The 24519-nt window shown below is 36.0% G+C and overlaps 1 protein-coding gene across 4 annotated transcripts in view; it reads left to right on the forward strand.

Moving 5' to 3' along the window:
* LOC107692971 (transcription factor 7-like 2) overlaps positions 1-24519 on the forward strand; it is a 50939-nt gene that overhangs the window by 22456 nt on the left and 3964 nt on the right. The window contains exons 5-12 of one of the 4 annotated variants that reach the window (XM_016492197.1): positions 5481-5595; positions 12758-12836; positions 16624-16710; positions 18543-18659; positions 18990-19152; positions 19243-19350; positions 22072-22147; positions 24215-24287. In XM_016492197.1, coding sequence (XP_016347683.1) covers positions 5481-5595; positions 12758-12836; positions 16624-16710; positions 18543-18659; positions 18990-19152; positions 19243-19350; positions 22072-22147; positions 24215-24287 — 818 coding nt within the window. The remainder of the gene's footprint in view (positions 1-5480; positions 5596-12757; positions 12837-16623; positions 16711-18542; positions 18660-18989; positions 19153-19242; positions 19351-22071; positions 22148-24214; positions 24288-24519) is intronic. The other 3 variants (XM_016492198.1, XM_016492199.1, XM_016492200.1) reach the window with 3 other exon arrangements.

Genomic DNA, 24519 nt, shown 5'->3' on the forward strand with positions numbered 1-24519 from the left:
TCATTACTCTAGTCTTCAGTGTCACATGATCTTCAGAAATCATTCTAATATGCTGATTTATTATCAATGTTGGAAACAGTTGTGCTGCTTAATATTTTTTTGGAGCCTGTGATACTACTTTCAGGATTCTTTGATGGATAAAAAGTTAAAAAGAACAGTATTTATTTAAAATAGAAATATTTTCTAACAATATAAGCCTTCACTATCACTTTTTATGAATTTAACACATCCTTGCTGAATAAAAGTATAAAAAAAAGAAAAAAATGTACTGACCCCAAATTTCTGAAAGGTGGTGTATATGGTTACAAATGTAACAAATATACCTACTTAACCGTATTTTGGGAACAAATTTGTACCAAAAATTGAGCTAAACTTGACAAAACCTCCTTTTGTGGACCTCCTCATTCATAAAAGCAGTGTAAAAATAAATACAGTTTTTTAAATTATTATTATTATTGTAAAGATGTAAAATGTTTTCTGTTAGGGTGTGGGTTAGGTCAGTGTTTCCCAACCTTTTTTCTGCCACGGTACAGTTCTGATAAATACAAAAAATCCCACGGCACACCACTAAGCACTGAAATATATATATATATATATATATATATATAAAAACAAATACCTAATGTGCTTGAGAGACAGTTAGAAAACCATTTTATGAAAATCTAGCTCAAATGGAGTTAACGGTTTTCGACCAGCGAATGACGGCAGTATGTGTTTTGTCCATCATTAACAGCCGCATCTGAGGCAGTGAGTGCATCGTATCACGTTTTCATCAACGTACAGGTTATAAAGTTTATTGTAGCTATATGGGAGCTCAGATGTTCTTGTGGTTTAATAGACTTGGCCAAAATCTCATGATATAAAAGATGAAGTGCTATGCACAGGATATTTAAAACGTACAAAAGTAGTACATTGGTTACAACTAGACGGCAAAAGACTGCTCTTCAAACACAAAAAAAACATTATATAGAAAATTGATGGCTCTTTGATGAATTGCTTTTTTGTAATAAAAGCATGTGCTAAATGCATAACAGTAAATGGAGATTCATGAGAATGGCACTATTTGTGTTTTGGCTTTTAGATACTTTCCAAAAGTTGCAGGCAGGCACATTTTTCTAAATTTTTCTGGCAAATAGCAGTATGCATGAGCAGTTAGGGCGGTCTCTTCATCAGTGCTTGTCGGTAGACGGACACATGCGTTTGGGGGTTGAGTGTGTTTAAACGTGCCTCTGTTGTTATGTCTGCGTCTCCTTTGAAGTTCCTCAAACCTCCAACTAAGTGGCACTCATTTTCCCCATCTCACAGACCTGGCAGAATTATTTCCAGATTGTGGCGCGGTGCCAGAGGGAGACGTAACGTAGCTCCAGCAGCATCACAATAACGTCTTGTCTGATTTTAGTCTCTTCACGGATGCGTTAAGAAGCAACGAAATGAAATTTACCTCGATTCTAATAAACGCACGCACATCTACCCTCAAGACAACAGGAATAGATACACAGCCTTTAAAGACCACTGTGGAAATTTTGCTTATCTCACTTTCACTCAGCCAGGAAATGGAGTTTTTCTCAGTTACAGTAATCTGAAGCACAGACGAGCACAGTTTGGGGAAAAAAAAAAACTAAACATTTTTGTTTATCCTTCATTCATGTGTCCAGTATCTAAAAGAATGAGTAAAAGAGATGCTTGTGAAGACTTGTGTAACTCACCTTCATCATGTCTTCATGCAGATGGTGGGTGGAATGGCATCCTCTAATGTGGTGATGCACCAAAAATTCAGATGAATTGACTGAAACTGTGATGCTTAATTAGTGCTTCTCTAATGGAGCGTTTTGACTGTTTCGTGGATAAACTACAGCAGGTAAAACATGTCAGCTGTGTGATGCTAGTGCTGGATGAACAGTACTGATTTCTGGGTTTTAAAGGCATAGTTGACCCAGAAATTAAAATTGTCATCATTTATTGACCCTCACGTTGTTCCAAACATGTAGTTTCTTTTATCTTTTGAACACAAAAGAAGATATTTTGAAGAATGTTGGTAACCAAACGGTTGCTGGTAGACTTGTGCCGGTATTCGGTACTGCGATATATCACGGTAATGAATATGCACGATATTGTTATCGTGAGCTCTTCTAAATACCGTGAATAATTATATATTACAAATTATTCAGAATTTTGAATGCATTTTAAGAATACTTTTCCCATCAACTGGTCAAAATGCACAACACCGCTGTATGCTGTAGCCATTGACTTCCATAGTATTTTTTTCCATACTATATAAGTCAATGGGGACCAACTGAGCAACTTTTGTGTTCAACAGAAGAAAGAAACTCATACAGGTTTGAAACAACTTGAGAGTGAGTAAATGATGACGGTTTTCATTTTTGGGTCAACTGTCCCTTTAATTGATCTTTATTTTGATGAAACTATATAGATTCCTAAATCCTAAATCCCTCCCAAGAATCAGTCTTTTCAATCATCTCTAAACATTATTTGTCCAATAATCGCAGTGAGATTTATGCTTATGTTGAAATAAACAGTACAGCTTAGTATCATGTCTCATGTAATCACCCAATCATTGTTTCAACCACAGAAAGACATCAATAAAACAGCTTATAAACAATAATGTCATGTAACGTCACATTTACCTCAAAAAAAGCCATTCAGTGTGTATAAACTTGCTAATCAACTAGAAATTAATAACTCCAGAGAGGAGCATTTTGCAATATATATGCACTATATTACATATTCATTGTACTTTTTTTATTTAACCTGTTAGCAATATCTGTTTTTCTTATTACAGCCACAGTGTATATATATTACAACAATGAATCAGAGCAGAAACAATAATATCATTAAAGAGTGTCTAATGTACAATTTTAGATTTACAATTTAGTCAGTATTTTTATTAAATGCATTTTTAATAAATTAGTCATTTTTAGGAGGGGGCTGATCCTTTTTCCAACTCGGTGATTGTTTTTTTATTTGTTTTCTGACATATTGGTGTTTTATCTTTCATTTGTATGCTATAAGTTGCACTGAGTAAATGCAACTGGATAAAACAAAAACTGTGTCCGTCTTCATTTCAGGCTGCAAAGCAACAAAATTAGATTATTTTAAAGGGGGCTGATTCTTTTCTATACACACTGTATGTTTGGCTTCAGTTTAAAGCAGTTTAGCAATCTAAATTAAAACTTTAATTTCAGTTTTGGTAAAAAAATTAATTTCGGTGCATCACTATTTGAATGGTGTCAGTTTACTTCCTGTGTATCGTGGGGTCCAAAATATCATTTAAAATTTGAGATGTTTTTCATTTAAACCTGGAAATAAACAGTTTTAGGATGCATAAGCGTTCTGATGTCCAATGCAGAAAGAAGTCTGTAGGTTTGTCGCAAACGAGTGCTCTTTGGAGAGCATGATCGTCAGGATTAATTCCTGTAGCTGACCAAATACTGACAAAGTACGAAATTCATGCTCATTTTTCAATTCAGCTTGTTTTGGTAAGAACATAATTTGGGATTTTATCTTTCTTCTGTTTAAGGATGTTCTCGCGTACAGTATGTTGGGTGTTATGGTGATGTTTTTCTATTGGGTTATTCTGAGTAAACGTCAACTCGCAACTCCTAAAAATACTTCCTCCAGGCATTATCATAGAGACCAAAGGTTCATCTGATTTAGCGTTCTTGACCACATCAATGACAACATAAAGCGTGTAAAACGATTGACGCGTCGAGCACAACACATCAATGCTCAAACAGGAGATTAAAGACGTATCACTCAAAGCGCTCGCTTTTAAAAGGTCCTCTAATTTCCGCTTCAAAAAAGCACTTCGATTTTTAAAGCAAAGAATAGATTAGACAGGACAGTGGAGGAGGAGCCCACGGGTCGTCGTGTCCATCAGTGGTCACTATTAAATATAAAGATCCCTCAGAACAAGTCATGCCTGCGTTGTCGTTCAAATAAAAGGAAAGAGCCACATGCAAATAGATTTTGTGCTCTGATATATAATAGCCATGTTTGTTTGATGCAATATGAACACTGGACTCATGCTGCGCTGCCGTTGTAGTGAATTCATTTTGTGTGAGAAAAACATTGTGTTAAAACAGTTGCTCATCAGGAATTAATCACTGGAATCCCCTCAACAAGATTTCTTTTTGTCTTTTCAAGATGCATTGCAGCGCAAATTTTGCTAGATAAAAATATGAGCCAAAAATAAGAGTTTTATCTCAGTGTGAGTGTACGTTTAAGAAATACATTCTTTAGTGGATCGAGATGTGCAGAGTTAAAGTTCTCAGGGGCAAAAAAGCCCCTGCTGAAATAAACTAAATAGATTACAACTGTCACTAAAGAGAAAGATGAAAAAATTAATAATAGTGTTGAATGCAGCATTACATTTAGAACTGCTTATGCTGCATAATATACGTTTTTGCGAGAGTGCAGAACTCATGCTAAACTGAAGTCATTGAGCGTTTCAGTGATGGGGAATGTTCTTTGCTGGTTTTATCCCCAGTTTTGTGTGAATTCTTGATTTTATAATACATAAAAAACGCAATGAACTAATTCATAAACTTTTCTCAACTTTGAACTCTGTGTAGCTTACAAGATTTTTTGTTTTCCCCAAACACAAAATGTTTTTTTATGTTTTTTTCTTATTAATAAACATTAACAATCATCATTACAATAACAAGAGCAATAACTGACAATAATGACTGAATCAGGTGTAGCCGAGCTCCAGGAATATGATTTGCACAAGAATTACACTTTTTGTTCTTTGAGTGTTAAGAGGTTCACTTAAAACAAAACATCGTTTGCTGTTACTTAAAAAAATGCACTAAAAAGTAGATGGTTGATTATTTGTATGACTAAAAAGTGCATAAAGTATCAGTTTTATTTCATAGATTGAAAACAGATTGAACATTACGCAAACTGGCCATAGAAAATGCTATTGGTATTGAGTATTTAAATGACAGTATATGGCATAGTCTGAAATAAACCAGATTATTTATCTTTGTGGCTTTAATCCCTGGGTTTGATTGCAGGTGTTTAATGGTGAGCACCCATTATACAGAAGGAAGAAAATGGACTTTTCACATAAATGTGGCCACACGTGGCAAATCTGTCAAATTCTGTAGGAAACGCCATCTGAAAGTCTCTCTCACATGTGCACGCACTCAGTCAGAAGTTTGGCCAAGAAATGCAGCTACTTCCAGCCATGCAACCGCCATGACACATCGTGTCAAACAACATGCTGTTAGCATTAGCAAACTGGATTTCTCTTGAGTTATTGAAGGCCATTTGTAAACACAGACATGAAAGCAAACAAGCTCTTGTGCTGCTAGCCTTGATCATCAAAGGCGTATCGATCAAATGGCTCCTTCCCATTGATTCCTTCAGCAAATGTATTCAACATCTGACACGCTCGCACGCCGCCTTTCAAGCATCCAACTGACCAACATCTTATTGTGTGTGTGTGTTTCTTGCAGTCCAACAAAGTGTCTGTGGTCCAGCAGGGGATGCATCCTCTGACGCCGCTGCTGCCCTACGATCATTTCAACCCCAGTGCTCCACACATTCCCACAGACGTCAGCCAGAAACCAGGTAACACATGATCAAACTCATGGTTTTGCTCTAGAATCCCACTGGATGAGCTGCATTCGCAGCAGTAAAATAGCTAATACACACACACACACACACACACACACACACACACAACCAGTGTTGTTATTTTGTCATGATGTCCTTCCAAACCAGTGAGCTGCAGTTTGTCAGTGGAACACACACACACACAAAAAAAAACATTGCAATACGGTTCATTCAATTTTGGAAAGCGTCATTATTTAGTCATTTTAATGGGAAAAGCGTTAAAGGTAGAGTAGATGATTTCAGAGAGGCTAGCGATAGCAAGCTAGCTTTGAAAGCATAAGATCCCACCCTCCCTGCAAATCACTCTCCAAAGCCACGCCTCCTCCAAAACACATGAACATGCAGAGGCTAACCAGCGACGAGGATTGAATGCCAGTGAGAAAAATTACAGTACAAAGCACATAATATTACAATAATAACTCCTTCCATTCTCGCTCTGCAGTAGCATAACTGAACGCGCTGATGACGGATCACGTCTGCGTGAACGGGGTGTGTGGAGGTATACAAATACATACGTTGACAGGCAGGTAGGGCAGCCTATCGTAGCCCTCGAACTGAGGAATATGATTGGACAAACATTTTATGGTTCTTCTACAGACGATATAAATACATACATACATTTAGACCAGTTAACTTAGTGATTGTTATGGGGATGTGAAGGGACAATTCTTTTTTTTTAACCAAATCACTTACCCTTACCCTGCCTTTAAATAGACATTACAAAAAGTAGCTTTAGAAAGACATATTTTGATTCAGCATTGCATAAATGATAATAAATATGATAATAAATAGTGGTTTGGGCATTAAAAAAATGCCCAAAAATGCTCATAAAAAAAAAAAGAATATTGAGAAATTAAATTATACTCTCAATATGCAACTAAAACTGCCAGTAGGTGGCAGTAACTCACATCAATTTAATAAATGAATCTTTCAAGAATGAAACAAGTGACTGGCTGCATTCGAAATTGCATACTTCCCTACTATATAGTAGGTAAAAAACAGTATGTGACAAAAGAAGTATGTCCGAATTCACAGTGCTCATAAAAGAGTAGGCAGTGCAGTGAAGTGACTGAAGCTGGTAGGTCACGTGATAATGACAACATGGCAAATGTAGTTCGTCCAGATTACATCCATACTACACACATTCATACTATATAGAACGTACTTTTTTAGCAGTTTCAAAGTAAATACTTGTTCAAAATCATGAAAATATGCAATTTCGGACACAGCCTCTGTCTTTATGAATGAGTCACTGAATCATTGACTCACTCGTGTCGTTCAAACGGCTGATTCATTCAAGAATGAGGCAAGTGAGTGTCATTGTGAATGAGTCACTGAATCATTGGCTCACTTGATTTGTTCAAACGGCTGATTCATTCAAGAATGAGGCAAGTGAGTGTCATTGTGAATGAGTCACTGAATCATTGGCTCACTTGATTTGTTCAAACGGCTGATTCATTCAAGAATGAGGCAAGTGATTGTCATTGTGAATGAGTCACTGAATCATTGGCTCACTTGATTCGTTCAAAAACAAGGATTCATTCATTACTGAATCACCGCTGTGTTGTGTGTTGAGACACAAAACCATTCTGCTGTGGCTTTGATTGGAACAATTTTTTGTTTGTGAAGCTGAGCAAAAACAGACAACACAGACAATACCGTCTAAAGCAATACGTTTATTGAACTATTGTATTAATTCAATATCACATTTAAAATTGTGCAGATGTTCAGGAAATGAGAGCACTAAACCATATCATGTCATTTAAATAAAAGAGGGGCATTTTTGCCCTCATGTCTTGTATTTTAGGGCATGTAACCGCATTCTCACTGGCTTTATCACGCAGTCAGTCGTCCTGCAGCATGTGCATCAGTGTACGATGACGTACAGATGTGGGCGGTATTTTTTCCAGTATTAATCACACCAGATTAACACATTAAACAGCCCTAATTATAAAGGTCTGCACCATATTCTTTTGAAATCTTAAGATACTTTGTGTGAGGAACAGACCTGCATCTCAGTCACTGCTCACTGATAATCTTCCCCTCCGCTGAAGCTCAAACCCGCCGCCGCCTACTTTTATGCTGTTTTTTTTACCTTTTTTTTTGTCTCGACAGCTGTGCTTAATATGAGCTGTTATTATACAGTAAGAGCTCCTTAAAGCCCCTCAGAAGTATCTTCTTTTGCATTTTGTGAGTGTTCGGTGTTCAGTTGTGGATGAATGATTCCTTTAATTCAGCAACTGTAAACAGCCTACAATTAATATGCTATACTTAGACCACAGTGTATTTCATGTCATGTTTGATACACAACTTTCTAAAGCCTCTAAATGATCTGAAAAGTGATCAATAATTTCTAAGGCCTTTTAGTGTAATTGCACAAACATCCACCTTCAGCTTGTGCATCATGAGCATTTTTTACTATTTTTTTATAGAGTAAACATAAGAATAGCTTTGACATTGTTAGTAATATTTCAAGACGAACACGTATTGAAGCAAACTTACTCATCCAGACATAATTTTTTAGAAAAATCAGTGAGTCTCAAATCTGATCATCAGGCTTTTGAGGAGCGTTTATTTGTTCATCTCTCAATCATCATTGGATTGCATTGCATTATATGTTTTGATCATCAAACTAAGCATTAAATATAATCTTACAAAGGAGATATAGAGTGACGGCTGATAATTATATCATTTTATGTAAGTATCCGCCATACAAGCATCAGAATTGCATCACTTTTTAACCATTTAAATATCAGCATCTGCACCAAGTTGCATATCAGTTTGAGTCTCTGAATAAAACTAAGCTGTTTTTGTCTTCCATATTCTCACTGTATAGTACTATATGAGCCATAAAAGCCTGATGTATCAAATATGATGCTCAAAAGCACATAAGCAAACCTGACCATGTTTGTTGGATGACTAGTCATCTAGCCAAGTGTTATTATGACCCATCCTTACTACAGTAATGAGTGCATTGCTTTGAAATTGATTGTTGATGAAGTAAATGGAGTAGAAACGACAGATGCCTGCATATTTCCCATTAGCTGTAGTTAAAGGCCTGTGTTTTGCTGGCACATGGGATGGACTCGAGCAGGTCAGACACCTGTCCTCATGTCAGCTCACTTCATAGTGTGTGTAAATCAGTGAACTGTGCCAGACTCAACCACCGTGACCCGATGCGGGTCTGAAATGTGTCACGGCTGTACATCCAGGTAAAGTACATGGTGGAGGCACAAACACTGAACGTTTCAACCTCTGACGCTTACTGTATGTGAAGGGTTTACGTTTTACTGTACTTTGTTTGATATCCTGATGGTGTTTTCTCTGCGCTTGCGGTCCAGTCATGTCAGGCATGGGTTTGATCGGTTTCACTTTCGCGTCTTATATTGAAAGACACCTTTTAAAGGCAGCCCGTTTGCCGTTCATGTTTTCCATCAAGAATTGCTCATTTTGTACACTGGGAATGTTTTGACGGCTTTTTGAAAATGAGTTATTATAAGAAATGTTAACTTGCAGTCATAACCAATAACTGGGGTTGGAAAGAAATTCATATACTGTATTTGTAGAAAGTTTGGAAACATTATGATTCGTAAATGAAGTCTGAAATATTATTACTGTTTTCTGTTTGAATATATTGTAAATATTTTCTGCATCATTACTCCAGTCTTCAGAAAATGTTTCACACATAATATTAAAACTGTTTTTAACATTGATGATAATAAGTACACTGATTAATAACTGAGCACCAATTATAATTGAGTCTCAAATCAGCATATTAGAATGATTTCTGAAGATCATGTGACACTGAAGACTGGAGTAATGATGCTGAAAATACAGCTTTGATCACAGAAATATACATTCACATAGAAAACATTTATTTTAAATTATATATATATGTGACCCTGGAGCACAAAAGCAGTCTTAAGTCGCTGGGGTATATTTGTAGCAAAAGCCAAAAATACACTGTATGGTGATGCTGAAAATACAGCTGCGCATCACAGAAATATACATTCACATAGAAAACATTTATTTTAAATTATATATATGTGACCCTGGAGCACAAAAGCAGTCTTAAGTCGCTGGGGTATATTTGTAGCAATAGCCAAAAATACACTGTATGGGTCAAAATTATTGATTTTTCTTTTATGCCAAAAATCATTAGGATATTAAGATCATGTTCCATGAAGATATTTTGTAAATTTCCTACCGTAAATATATCAAAACTTAATTTTTGATTAGTAATATGCATTGCTAAGAACTTCATTTGGACAACTTTAAAGATGATTTTCTCAATATTTAGATTTTTTTGCTCCCTCAGATTCCAGATTTTCAAATAGTTGTATCTCAGCCAAATATTGTCCGATCCTAACAAACCATACATCAATGGAAATATTATTTATTCAGCTTTGAGATGGTGGAATTTCAAAAAATTGACCCTTATGACTGGTTTTGTGGTCAAGGGTCACATATATATATTTTTACAATATTAATGTTTTTACTGTATTTTTGTGCACATAAATGCAGCCTTGGTGAGCAAAAAATATATATATAATTTAATAAAAATATTAAAAATGTAATGTGAAAACGTAATGTTTCCAGTACTGTAACTGCTGTACACACGTTTAAAAAAATAAATAATTTTAGCACAAATTTCCCATTCATTTAACATATGGAGTATTTACAGAATTATATAAAAGTTAAATGATATGCAAATAAAAAGGAAATACTGTATGTTGAGCTGTAAAGTAACTTTTTGTAATGTCTATACAATGTTCAAATCATCTGCTACAATAATCAATCTCCATATGTACAATTATTCATGGTTAATTTGCTTAGCATATAAAGTAAATAATTAAATTACATTTTAATTACACTAATCTTCCGTAAGAGGTCTGTCGTTTTAAAAATTATGATGTGAAAAACGCAGACATCGAATCGTTCGCAAAAAGATCTATAACATGCGTTTAGTTAAGAGATGCTGACTTTAACAGTCTCCGGCTTTTGTCTTGAGGCTTTGTAGTGAAACGTGAGCTGCAGGTTCTCAGGTAAAGCTGATTGACTCAGTCACATTCCAGCACGGCAGATTTATTGAGGGTTCGCTTCACAAACAGGCCCAGAGCAAATGCTAATTATAGTCATCATGCAGCATTCTTCAGCAAACACAGGTTGCTTGGGGTCGCTCTTAACTGTGGGGTGCTGCGGACAAATGACTTCCTGCAGAAAAGCACAGTGACACTGCTGCTTTGTTGTTCTCACAATTATAAAATCATATTTACTCTCAAATATGAAGCTGCCCATAAGAAAACCTAGACGGCATTAAGATGAAATCAAGTCCTGACCTCTGCAATCTGGTCTGCGTCTCTTCTAGATTTTCAGAAGACTTCTCAACAGTGTCTCAAAGTGTGCTCAGATTTGCCAAAATGCCAATCGAAGGTCAGAGATCTCAATATGAGCGGCTCTCCAGCTCTGCACTCCTACTGTATGACAGCTACTGACTCATCTAAGTGTCATTTCCATATCTAATAAGGCATTTTTGGAGAAACATCTGTTGATGCTTGAATTAATCATAACTGAAAGTGTACTGAAGATATGAAAGAACAGCCTTCGAGAGATCTGTGCTGCTTCTCAAGGCTCTTTACTGTACGGTGTTGTGTAACTAAAATCACCCAAGAGTAGGACCCTATGATTTCCATGATGCAGAGTCCAATCATAAACATGAAATTTACAGTATAGTGCAGAATGTGACAGGATTTCTCATCTGCGACTCGATATATGAGGACATGAGCACATGAACTTAATTTCCAGAGCTGCGCTGAGGGTCACTTTATCAGCAGTTCACCAATTAATTTGAGAAAAACTACCATCACTGAAACTCAAAGCTCTTTACAAAAACACGCCAAAATAAAAGTCAAAAAATTATGACAGAAATGCATTACTATTGTACAGTAGACTGCACTGCTCAAATTAAAAATTATAATATAATAATTAAATATTTAAGGAATAACACACAATTTTTCTTCCATGTTTTAATTTAAACCGTGAACCTAAATATAAATGCCAAAATCCAAGGAATTGTTGCATTTTCATTTGATTGCATTTTAAAATTGTTAATGTTTTTGTACATGTATTTGATTACCACTGTTTTTGATAATAAATGTGTATTAAATCATTAAATTAAAAGACAACAGAATTTCTAAAAATAATAATAATAATAATAATAATAATTTATTAAATTGTTATTAAAGTTTTTTTTAAATCAATTGATTAGAAATGCTTTTTGATTATTAAATGAAATTAATTAAACCATTAAAAATGTATTTAGAAAAAAACATAATTACAATAGGCTGTATTACATTATTTTCATTATGCTGTAAAAAAGTACTTTTATTCTATCATTTAAAAACGAATTATTAAATAATTATTCATATTTATTAAATATTAAAATAGAACAAAATAAATATTATTCTATTTTAAATAATTGCTGTTCATTTTAACTTTTTATTCATTGAAGAATCCTGAAAAAAAAAAACATATCACAGTTTCCAAACAAATATTAAGCAGCACAACTGTAAATAAATCCGCATATTAGAATGATTTCTGAAGATCATGTGACACTGAAGACTGGAGTAATGATGCTGAAAATTCTACTTTGGTCACAGAAATAAATTATATTTTAAAGTATATTAAAAGATAAAACCGTTATTTTAAATTGCAATAATATATTGACAATATTACAGTTTATTTTATGTATTTTAATCAAATAAATGCAGCATGATGAGCAGAAGAGACTTCTTTAAAAAACATTAAAAATCTTAGTGATTTCAAACTTTTGAACAGCAGTATATGTGTATATATATATCATTGAACTCCAATACTACACACACACACACACACACACACACACACACACACATATTTCTCATTTCTTCATAATTTCTCTTGCGAGCTCCATGTGAAGCATCACACTCATGAACAGTAACTGCAGGAAAAGACACTCATCTCTTTCTCTCTGGCCGTCTGGCTGGGGTTCGAGGCGTTTGTTCTTTGAGATGAGGCTGGCGTAATGGTAGGTTCCCAGCGTGTTAATAACAGCCGTCCTCCTCTCGCTGTCTTACAGGAGTTCACAGGCATCAGTCGCAGGAAATCTCCGGTTTCTACCAGCTGCCTCAAGGCCAGATCACCCCATCCATGAACTGGTAAGACTCTAAGCCACACGCCTCACATCTACAGACCCTTCAGCTTGGTTTGGAACTATTTTCATTGGCAAAACTGACAATATTGGGTCTAAAATATCACTCACTCCATATTAACATTTTATTTGTTTAACTGTTTTATAAAATCAATACAACATTTGCAATCACGCTCACGTGCTGATATTCAGGAAAACAGCACTGATGCGTGTGTGATATTACTTAACTGCATCATATCTTATAAATATAAAACACAAAACCCATTCAGAGATATTTTGTTGCTTTCATACTTGAATTATAGGGTGAGGCTTTTGGACTCTCAAGACGTTTTTTTGTTTGTTTTGAATCGATAATGTCAGCTCGCATATCATTCAAGGAACAATTACAATACTATCGCTTAGGGTTGGGCGATGTCTACCAAATTGGCAAGGGACGATGTGTACAGTGAAACATTGCGATGGACGATGACATGGGGGTGGGGTTATAGGGTGTGCCCGAAGGTGAATCCGTATTTAGAAAGGCACGGAAAAACAAGTAATGATTGCTAACGGTTGACTGTTACATTACAGTACATAAAATTTCACTTACCACATAAACAGAGCTAGGGGAGATGACTGAGGATGATGGCGAATGATTTGCAGATCCTGAGCACCACTGACAAACATATAATCTTGTAAAATGTGTGGTAAGTACTGCCGCTCCATAGTATAAACAGACTACGTGCGATCGCGAATCTCGAAAGTGAAAGTGAAACTAAAAAGCGATCGCGCATTCAAAAGCAGTTTCAATGCCAGGCATAATAGCGGCTCCCTGATGCCCGCAATTTATATACAGTATAATTGCCCAATGATATAACTGCGAGAGAAAATACTGAAATATAGGGTTATATAGGGCTGGGTTAAAAAGGGACAAACCCAGCTATTGGGTTGTTTTGAGGTTTGAGGGTGGGGGATGCAATACGAACACAGACTTATCAGCTTATAAAAGGGAGGAGAAAACTTTCCCATATCTTTTGTTATGAATGGCAAATGATGTGAATGTGAGTGAAAATGTCATATTTGGCATGCAGATGCAGATACAGACCCTTGATGTGATGAATGACACTCATTCCTCTGTTTGAGACTTTAAATGTGAAGCAGCCAAATACTTTTTTGGGCCACTGTACGTTTAGATGTGTAGAAACGTACTGGAACGCAATAAAAAAGCGTAATGTAATGACTACACATAATGTAATAAATGATATTATTTAATATAATGGAATGGAATCTTTTATATAATTATATAATATAATTTAATATAATGATCAAAATGCAATCATCTTCTCCAGTCTTGAGCTCATATTGTAATTTCCCACAACACAATAGTGTATAATATATTCATAGTTCATAATGTTATAGCAGCACATAATATACTGTATAAATGAAACAATGTTTACAATATATTAATTCTCTCTCAATGTAATTTGTTCTGTGATTTTATGACCTGTGACATCAATTTGTGTCACTTAGTATTCCCGTTTTAGTTTTTATTTATTTACTATTGTTTTTTAAAGTTACCGATTTTGTATTTTAAGTATTTAACTGTTTATTAAGTAGTTTAAGACAAGATTGAGGTTTTAAAAAAATTTACCTTTTTATTGTTATTTAATTAAAAAGGTAATTATTAAATTTGACTGTTTTTGCTGCACTCGTAATACATTTCCCGCAATGTAACTTTTTTTTAAATATTACATTTTGAACATTTTATTTATTATTACTTATTATTTTACATGATGTGCGGTTATTACATTGTTTAGTGCTGATATTAATCTCTCTGGTCTTGTGCGTGATACAGTGGCGAGCTGATTTGGAGAATCTGGATGTAAGTTCAGAGACATTCAGCTGATGTTGTTTGAGTGTCAGATTGATCTGACAGATGTTTTCATCATATACAGTGTGGTGGAGGATATATGTATTGGCTCAGTATGTGTGTGGATCTCGGGATTGAACCCGTGTGTTGGTGTTGCTGGCATCATGCTCTCCGTTAACCGTTACCTGCCGTCTGTCATGGCCTGAGAACACAAGCTGTCACCTGGAAACATTTGGGTCGAGAAACATGAAAAATTCACTGCTGTAAAGTGAAGAATCAGAAGAAGGGATGAAACTGGACGCATGGTGTGAAAATAAAGGAGTGTCGTATGTGAGATTCTTATAATTAGGCTTTTTAAAGGGAGGGTTGTAATGGTCTTTTTATTTAGAGGAATTAAATAAAGGATTTAAGGGGGAATAATAATAAAAAAACAGTAAATGAACAAGTATGAGATTTGAACTGTGCAAATAATATTATTTCAAAATATGCACACATTCTCACTCTATTTTGTATGTACCGTATTGGCCCGAATATAAGATGACCCTGATTATAAGACGACCCCCCTTTTTCCAGATGTACTTTTTGGAAAAAGGCTTTTTAAAAAACCAAATCTTGTTTTTTCTCAGTAAGACACATTTTGTCTTTAATTATTTTCATATAGCATATTTTTCCTATTTTCATTTTTGTTTTGAAAGTATGGTAAAAACTGGTAAAATGTACCAACAATCACATTTAAAAAATATACACTTTTTGATATACCATTTAAAAAAAAAAAAAAACAGGTATCCCATCTGAATTAGGACATTTAGGCTATCCATCTAATAGTAGCCTACCAAAATCTTATTAACAGTAGAAGTTAAATCTTACTGTAGTCTTCAAATCTGGGTACTGTCTTACGTTTTAAAATCACAAAGGGAGTTTGGTCCCATCAGGCTAACGTGACAGTCACGACTCGTGCAGCTGTAAGCTTTTCTTTTTCTTTTGTTTTTACTCGCGATCTTTACAACACGCATTTACGTATTTCATGGCACACTCGTTTTATGCATATTTGGCGCCACCTATTGTTGTGGGTGTATTATTGACATGTCAAAGTCTAGACCCTGAATATAAGACGACCGCGTTTTTTTTCAGATGTATTTCCAAGAAAAAAACATCGTCTTATATTCGGGTCAATACGGTAAATGGTTCAACCTATATTGTTTTTAACATCGTTGGATATTAACAGTTCGTTTAACATCTATCATAAAACATTTGAATATTAAATGTTTAGCTACTTACATCTTACCTCGCATGCTTTCATTGTTAAAAATTCACACTCGGTAACTATGAACAGTAAAGCTCCGCCTTCTTTGATTTGATTGGTTAGCTGGAACATTTTGACGTTGACGAACACTGAGGCAGACCAGAATACGCGATCCGTAATACACGATCCGATTGAAGCGCTTCGAAACAGTGAATCATTTTGCGACGCAATGGTTTAACTGATTCGAAGTTTCAAAAAGCTCCGTTGTGTTCATTCTCTATATAATTTATTCGTTGTAACTGTGGAAATGAAATCATTACAATTAATAGGCCTAATGTACAATGTTTTTATTAAACTGTGATCACGTTAAATACAGTTTCCGTCGTATTAAAAACATTTCATAAAGTTTTCAAAAGCATCCCCCCCTCTGTTTTTTTCACAAATCGCACCCTGTATATATATATAACACCATAGTTTTAGTTAACTATAGTTACGGCCCTGCTTGATCAAATCTCCAGCGCTAGTGTTAAAGTTGAGTGTGTGCATCGCCCTGCAGCGCTAGAATTGGTTTCATTCCTCCGTTGGTCAGACAGACAGTTAGTCCCGTCCCAAACGCATTCAGAGTTTGTAAAGCCGTGCAGCCTTCAGGAAATCTTCCTGGTGAACCCGCCGGAGGCTCTAACTCTGTCCCCCGACCCACAGGCCCAATCAGCCTGTCTATCCTCTGCCCTCCTGCGGCTTCAGACAGTCCTTCTCCTCCAGCCTCCAGAGCAGCTCCTCCTTCCCCAGGTACAGTACCAGACCTCACCTGTGCTTCCCGCTGACTGCATCGCGACGCTTCAGCCGTATGTGTGTCGCCGCTGAGCTCAGAACCACTGAACTGCCTGTTATAGGCCCGAACTACAGCTAAACTGAGCCACGCTTAAAGGAACATTCCGGGTTCAGCTCTGATTCGCCCTTTATTCAGCATTGAATAATACTAGCAGTGCATTACTAGTAGTTTTACATAGTTATGACTCGAGTCCGATCAGAATCCATCCTGCTTTAAAGAGCTTGAGCATTTAAAGTTTCAGATGACAAAACTGCAGCGTGCTTGTAATAAACAGAATGTTATTGTGATGTTGGTTGTTCTAGCTATCATTATTTGTGTGAACATGCCTTATGTAAACGCATTTTTCCCCCCGTTTTTCAACTGATAGTTGAAACAAATGCTTTCAGCAGAGCTTGAGTTGAATGAACCCGGAACGTTCCTTTAATTAAGGTTACGAGAGATCATGCTGTACTGTGAATGCTGGCACAGCTAGCGTGCAAATACACATTAAATGGCATCCTTACATTTGAAGATCTAGTGGTGGTATGTATACTAAGGAATATGGGGTGTTATGGGTCAATTTGATAAGCTTATTTCTTCTTGAATTTCTTTCTTCTTGAAAATACAGCTGCGCATCACAGAAATAAATTATATTTTAAAGTATATTAAAATAGAAACCCATTAATTTAAATTGTAGTAATATTTCACAATATTACAGTTTTTTTCTCTATTTTAATCAAATAAATGCAGCCTTGATGAGCAGAAGAGACTTCTTTAAAAAAAACTTTAAAAATCCTACTGATCCTAAACTTTTGAATGGCTGTTCACACACACACACACAGTCTCACACACACACACACACACACACACTCACACTCTGCCATTCAAAGCTTTATATATATATAAGTCTCTGACAAGCTGCAACAGAGATTTAATTTTTGCGTGACTCTTTAGTGTTTTTTGTAGTGTTGATTTTTGTCAAATTGCATGGAAACCAATAGGGGCCCATTTTGACACAAACATCACACCCACAACACAACAGGAAGGTTAATAGTTGTTCTCTGTGGAAATTGTTACTCTGAACAATCAGAAGAGCGCTCTTCTCGCGTGTTTTTCAAGCTCAGCTCAGTCTCAAAGTGGATTCAGTGAAGAGATGGTTCCTCTCCCGCTCAAAGACGCCAGCCCAGCACAAGCCCATCGCTGTGGTTTTTCCCATCAGACGTCAACTCTGTGCTCAAATCCTTCCTTTGTAACCCAGAACCCGAATTAGATGAACAAATCATGTTAATATGCTTACATGCAGTAATAAATCCAAGCTGTGGAGATGGTTTTATTTGGATGTCAACAGACTGCGCACATCTTTGTTCAATTCTTCTCGTGTCAAGGGCACAAATCCGAAACAGAGTCCTGAGCTCCGAGTGTGTCGGCTCTCTGCTGTCCTTTCATCAGGGTTGGCTGAGCAAATATTAGTGCTGCTGTAGAGTCAGCTTTGAAATGAGATTGAAGAGTTTTATTGAATGCTTCAGACAGCGTGCTTGTTTTCCCTCAGGCAGGAGAGGTTGTGTGTGTTGCAGTACATGCTTGCGGCGCTTCAGCGGTGCAGATAGAGCGCCAGCTGCTGGTCACATCACGCATTGACGCTTCATTAAGAGGGAACTCAAACAACACTTTTTTTTTGTCATTACAAAGTCTTTTCTAATGCATCGTGCGTTTACTCTGATGTGTTGGTGAGTTTCCTTTTAATACAGACAGAGCTTGAGAATCTCATTGTGTGGGCTGAAATAACTGTGATGTTCATGTGTGTGTGTAGGTTCTCTCATTCTCTGATGCTTCAGTCCGGCATGCACCCTACAGGCATCCCACACCCCGCGATAATGCCTCCCTCCGGCAAACAGGAGCACGACCAGTTCGACAGGAACATTTATGTGTAAGTTCTCCTGCAGATCTGATGCTTTCAGCTCTCAGTGCACAGAAGAGGCCTGCAAACTCTTGAAGCCCTCGCGGTAGTTTTCTGAAATTCAAGCACACTCCAATGTTGTTTTGATGTATGTTTGTGCCATTTTTTTTAATTGCCACATTTTGGTCACAACACCAAAAAGGCAACCTCTCTAGAAGTTCTAGAGCAACTGTTTGGTGCTGTGAGATCTGTAATCGTCTCGTGAGTTTGCACTCTTGAAAAGAGAGAACCCTGATTCCATCCATTGTTATTTGTGTCGTAAAGTGTTTTTCTCTTTCTTCTTCAACACATATATCTCAGCAAATCTCATCCAGAGGCGAAGCGTGAGAAGGAGCCCAAGAAGCCAGTGATCAAGAAGCCACTGAATGCGTTCATGCTCTACATGAAGGAGATGCGGGCCAAAGTCATCGCTGAGTGCACGCTGAAGGAGAGCGCCGCCATCAACCAGATCCTGGGCCGACGGGTGCGTTCCCATCCGCTTCATCTGCTGTCAGGATTAGAGTCTGGGAGTGTTTCTGACGTGTGTGTGTGTGTGTGTGTGTGTGTGTAACAGTGGCACGCTCTGACCCGCGAGGAACAGGCCAAGTACTATGACCTGGCGCGGAAGGAGCGGCAGCTTCACATGCAGCTTTATCCCAGCTGGTCGGCCCGCGACAACTACGTAAGTGCTTCTCATTACTCTGTGGCTAAGTGAGGAAAATTAGGATCATTCTGACATGTGGGGAATAATCGTGAAGGAGGAGCAGATCCAGAGTCCAATTGAAATAAATCGGCAATTAAATAAAATATACATTTTAGGTGATATTAGCTTCAGTTAGTTGCCTAGGCAGGATTTCTAATATGTGACCCTGGAGCACAAAAGCAGTCTTAAGTCGCTGGGGTATATCTGTAGCAATAGCCAACGATACATTGTATGCGTCAAAATTATAGATTTTTCTTTTATGCCAAAAATCATTAGGATATTAAGTAAAGATCATGTTCCATGAAGATATTTTTTAAATTTCCTACCGTAAATATATCAAAACTTAATTTTTGATTAGTAATATGCATTGCTAAGAACTTCATTTGGACAACTTTAAAGATGATTTTCTCAATATTTAGATTTTTTTGCACCCTCAGATTCCAGATTTTCAAATAGTTGTATCTCAGCCAAATATTGTCCTATCCTAACAAACCATACATCAATGGAAATATTATTTATTCAGCTTTCAGATGATGTATAAATCTCAATTTCAAAAAATTGACACTTAAGACTGGTTTTGTGCTCCAGGGTCACATTTCTTAAGTTGAGGCATTAAAATTACTAACTAGAAATAAAATAAATAAAAAATCTAAAACTGAAATAAAAAAAATAAATTAAATACAATTGAGCATTTAGAAAAAGAATAACAAAATTACAAAAAAATAATAATAATTTAAATGAAAGTATAAAAATAAAGCAAATTCAAAATGTAATAGTATATAAATAATACTAAAATAACACTGTTATGCATGTGTTTTATTGTGCATGCTATTCCAACGGGGAAAAAAAACAGGATTGTCTTTGTAATCTTTTATTACTATGATTTTTAAAAATTAAGTAACACTTTACATTAAGGTTTAGTTTGTTAACTTTAGTTAGTTTAACAGCATTTATTAATGTTAATGTTAATTTCAACACATTTTCCAAATCAAATGTGGCATCTGTTAACATTAGTTAATGCACTGTGAACTAACACGAACAAATTGTGTTTCTATCAACAAACATTAACAAAGATTAATAAATGCTTTAAAAATATATTGCTTGGGATTTATGGACCAGGAGGAAATTATGCTTGTTTTCTTCACTGATTTCACTGATGACTTCTCATATAACTCACTGAATATGGCATTAAATAGGAGTATTCCTGCTCAGATGAGCTGGAGCTGCTCTACAGTTCAATAGCTGTGTTTCCATCCATGTGTTTTTATGTGCATTTTGAGATATTGCTTAAAAAACGCTGGATGGAAACGCCGAGATGTGCATAAAATCTTAAAATGTGCATAATTTTGTGTCAGATAAGAAGACACACATAAACTACAATGACAATACCTCAAAATACAAAATAGTAATTTATTGTTTGTTATAAAGTCATATTATGTAGGAAAACAAGAGCAACATGTTTGCAACAATTCCCATTTTTATTAATGATGCTTCACGCTGTTTTCACAGGAAGTGACGATTTTGTTCTTGTGAACACATGGAATGCAATATTCCTTTTTTTTTTTTTTTTTGCATTAATTACATTTTCTTTAGAAGGAAACATAGTTATTTGAATGTTGAAGATTATTTTCAAAGAATATATTTTCATAATATATAAATATGTAAAATTGTGCACTTGATACTTAATTAGGTGATATACAAATGTATAAAAAAATTTAAATAATAAATATCTCTGTCAGAGATTAACACCAATGTATATATGTAAATATTAAAACTTATTTTAGTTAGTTGCCAAAACAAGATTTCTAATTTCTAAAGTTGAGGCAATAACTGGAAAAAAATTAATAAAAATAAATAAATCTAAAATATAACTTTAAATTAGTAATAAAAAAAACAGAAACACATAGAAATTAAAACTGAAGGTATAAAAATAAAAGCTAATTAAATACATTAATAAAAACACACAGTTATGCATGTGTCTTATTGTGCATGTTACTCCAAAACTTGATAGTTAATTTGATAATTTATAAATGTATAAATAATAAATCATTATTTGAACAAAAACACGTCCCAAAGATCCCAGAGATTTATGCACCAAATTATTAATTTTCATTCATCACAGCTACCTTTTTTCCTTTTTTGGTAACTTCAATATTTAAATATATTTAGGAAGTAACATCTCTCTCTCTCTCAGAGATTGACACCCATCACATGTGAACAGAAATTTCACCTACATTTAGAGTAGTCACCTACATGTAAACAGGAAACACACAACCCACGCAAAGATATTAACTGCAGCCCTGCTGTGTGGATGTGTCTGTCCACACACACACACACACACACACAAACACACACACACAAACACTCACAAACACACACACAAACACTCACACAAACACAAACACGCACAAACACGCACACACACACAAACACTCACACACACGCATACACACACAAACAAAAAAAACACTAACACACACACACACATTCACACATACACACACACACAAACACACACACACACACACACACCCACAGTGTATTTGGGAAAGCAGGGTTGGAAGAAAGCAGAGACATGTGCAGAGATCATAGATTCACTCAGATTCAGGAATTTACACTGAGTGACGTGTGTAATTAGAGTGTGTGTGTGTGTGTGTGTGTGTCTGTGTGTGTGTGTGTGTGTGTGTGTGTGATGGTCAGCGTGATCACGTCCTTCTCTCATCACCACAGGGCAAAAAGAAGCGAAGGAAACGAGACAAGCAGGACTCCAGCACAGGTACATATGTGTGTGTTTTCACATGCTTAAGAGTGAGTTCTGTACAGATCACAGTCACACATTACATGAGGAACATTCTTCTGTTTCATAACCAAAAATATCAAAGATAAAACTGATCGTTGAAACTGAATTCTGACTGGATGAGCCACATTCGGAGCAGATGATCGCACACCTTTGAACCAACCTGCAGCGACACAAGTGCACTATATTACTCAGCAGAAGAGCGTATATTTCTAATAAATTCTAATAATGCAGCTATTTATCGAACACTGGTGTCTTGACATCAAACTGCCGTTGCATCCCAGCCGTCATAATGAGATTATGCTGCTCATGAAAAGCCGTTCATTCAGACTGCATCTACTGCTCTGTCAACTTTTGATTAACCTGTATGTAAACTAAATTAATTGTATATATTTCTTATGCACCAGGGTTATTATCGTTAACTAAAACTATTTAAATGTTTTGGTTAATTGAAATAAACCTGCAATAAAATAAAGCAATGATATTGAAACAGCGCTGGTGTGAGGGGATTGAGAGATGCACACTACTCTAGTTCAAATGAGTACAGACCGCTCATAACTTATAAGAAAGAAATAGCACAGATGCTGGACAAGGACGAAAGGTTCTAGTGTGCATGTTTGCTATGAAATGAAGCGTGCTTTGAAAGGCTGCGTGTTCAACTGTGCACTTCTGTGTAATATACTTTAGGCTTAATTAAACCATGGCACTTTCTTTTGCTTTAGTTTCCAGTTGTACAACAGCAGAATTCAGTGTATGATGAATGACATTCAGAAATTGCTAGTAAATTTCACAAATAATTACAAAGAAACAACACTGAAATAAACGTGAAATCTTGAACTAGAAAGACTGCAATAATAATTTTTTGTAAAACAGTAATAACTCCAATAATCTTTGTATAAAAGCCCATATCCACCACTGGATAAATAAAAAAAAAAGACAATTGCGACTTTTTTCCCCCTCACAATTCCGAGTTTATATCTCACAGTTCTGACTTTTTTCCTCAAATTCCGAGTTTATATCTCGCAATTCTGACTTTTTTCCTCAAATTCCGAGTTTGTAACTCTCAATTCTGACTTTTTTTTTTCTCCGAATTCCGAGTTTATATCTCGCAATTCTGACTTTTTTTCCAGAATTCCGAGTTTATATCTCACAATTCTGAATTTTTTCCTCAAATTCCGAGTTTATATCTCACAATTCTGACTTTTTTCCTCAAATTCCGAGTTTATATCTCACAATTCTGAATTTTTTTCCTCAAATTCCGAGTTTATATCTCACAATTCTGACTTTTTTCTCAGAATTCCGAGTTTATATCTCGCAGTTCTGACTTTTTTCTCAGAATTCCGTTTATATCTCGCAATTCTGACTTTTTTCCAGAATTCCGAGTTTATATCTCACAATTCTGACTTTTTTCTCAGAATTCCGAGTTTATATCTCGCAGTTTTTTTTTCTCAGAATTCCGAGTCTATATCTCTCAATTCTGACTTTTTTTTTCTCAGAATTCCGAGTTTATATCTCGCAGTTCTGACTTTTTCCTCAGAATTCCGAGTTTATATCTCGCAGTTCTTAGTTTTCTCAGTCCAATTCTAATGAAAAAAGCTTACAATTCTGGCGTTTTCTTACAATTGCGAGTTTATATCTCACAATTCTGACTTTATAACTCACAATTGTGAGTTTACATCATGCAATTCCGAGAAAAAAAGTGAGAAGTAAACTCGCAACTGTAAGAAAAAGTGTCAAAATTGTGAGATAAAAAGTTACCTTTTTTATTTTTTGTTCAGTGGCGGAAACAAGCTTCCATATCTGTTGTATTTTTTTACATTGTAGTAGGCAGTATGCATGGACTAGCTAAGATGATATTACGTAGCTCTGTTTATTGGCAGTGGGCTTGGTTTACGATGGAGCGCTGATTGTCTTGACGGTGATAGCTTTTCTCTTTCTCCTGCTGTCTGGACGGTTAACCTCTTTCCCCTTCATCTCCTCTCGCCTCCTTCTTCTTCTCTCTCTGCCGCTGTCTCTTTCTCTGCACGCATGCTGCCTTTCGCTCAGACCCCGGCTCGCCAAAGAAATGCCGCGCTCGCTTCGGCCTCAACCAACAAACGGACTGGTGTGGCCCCTGCAGGTGTGTACGACTGTCACTAACACACGTGTTCAGCTCCAACACAACTGCTCTGCTTTAATCAAACACTTCCCTTACTGCTTCATTTGACTTTCAGCAAGGTTTTGGTCCATGCTTTGACTCATAGTTCTGTTTGAGCCAGACGTAACTTTTGCAGAGGGCTGGATGAAGTGCACAAATCAAGCACTTCAGTAAAAGTACAGATAGCCTGATAAAAAAAATTTTTTTACTTTAT

This window comes from Sinocyclocheilus anshuiensis, unplaced genomic scaffold, assembly GCF_001515605.1.
Source record: "Sinocyclocheilus anshuiensis isolate Anshui unplaced genomic scaffold, SAMN03320099.WGS_v1.1 scaffold658, whole genome shotgun sequence".
NCBI lineage: Eukaryota > Metazoa > Chordata > Actinopteri > Cypriniformes > Cyprinidae > Sinocyclocheilus > Sinocyclocheilus anshuiensis.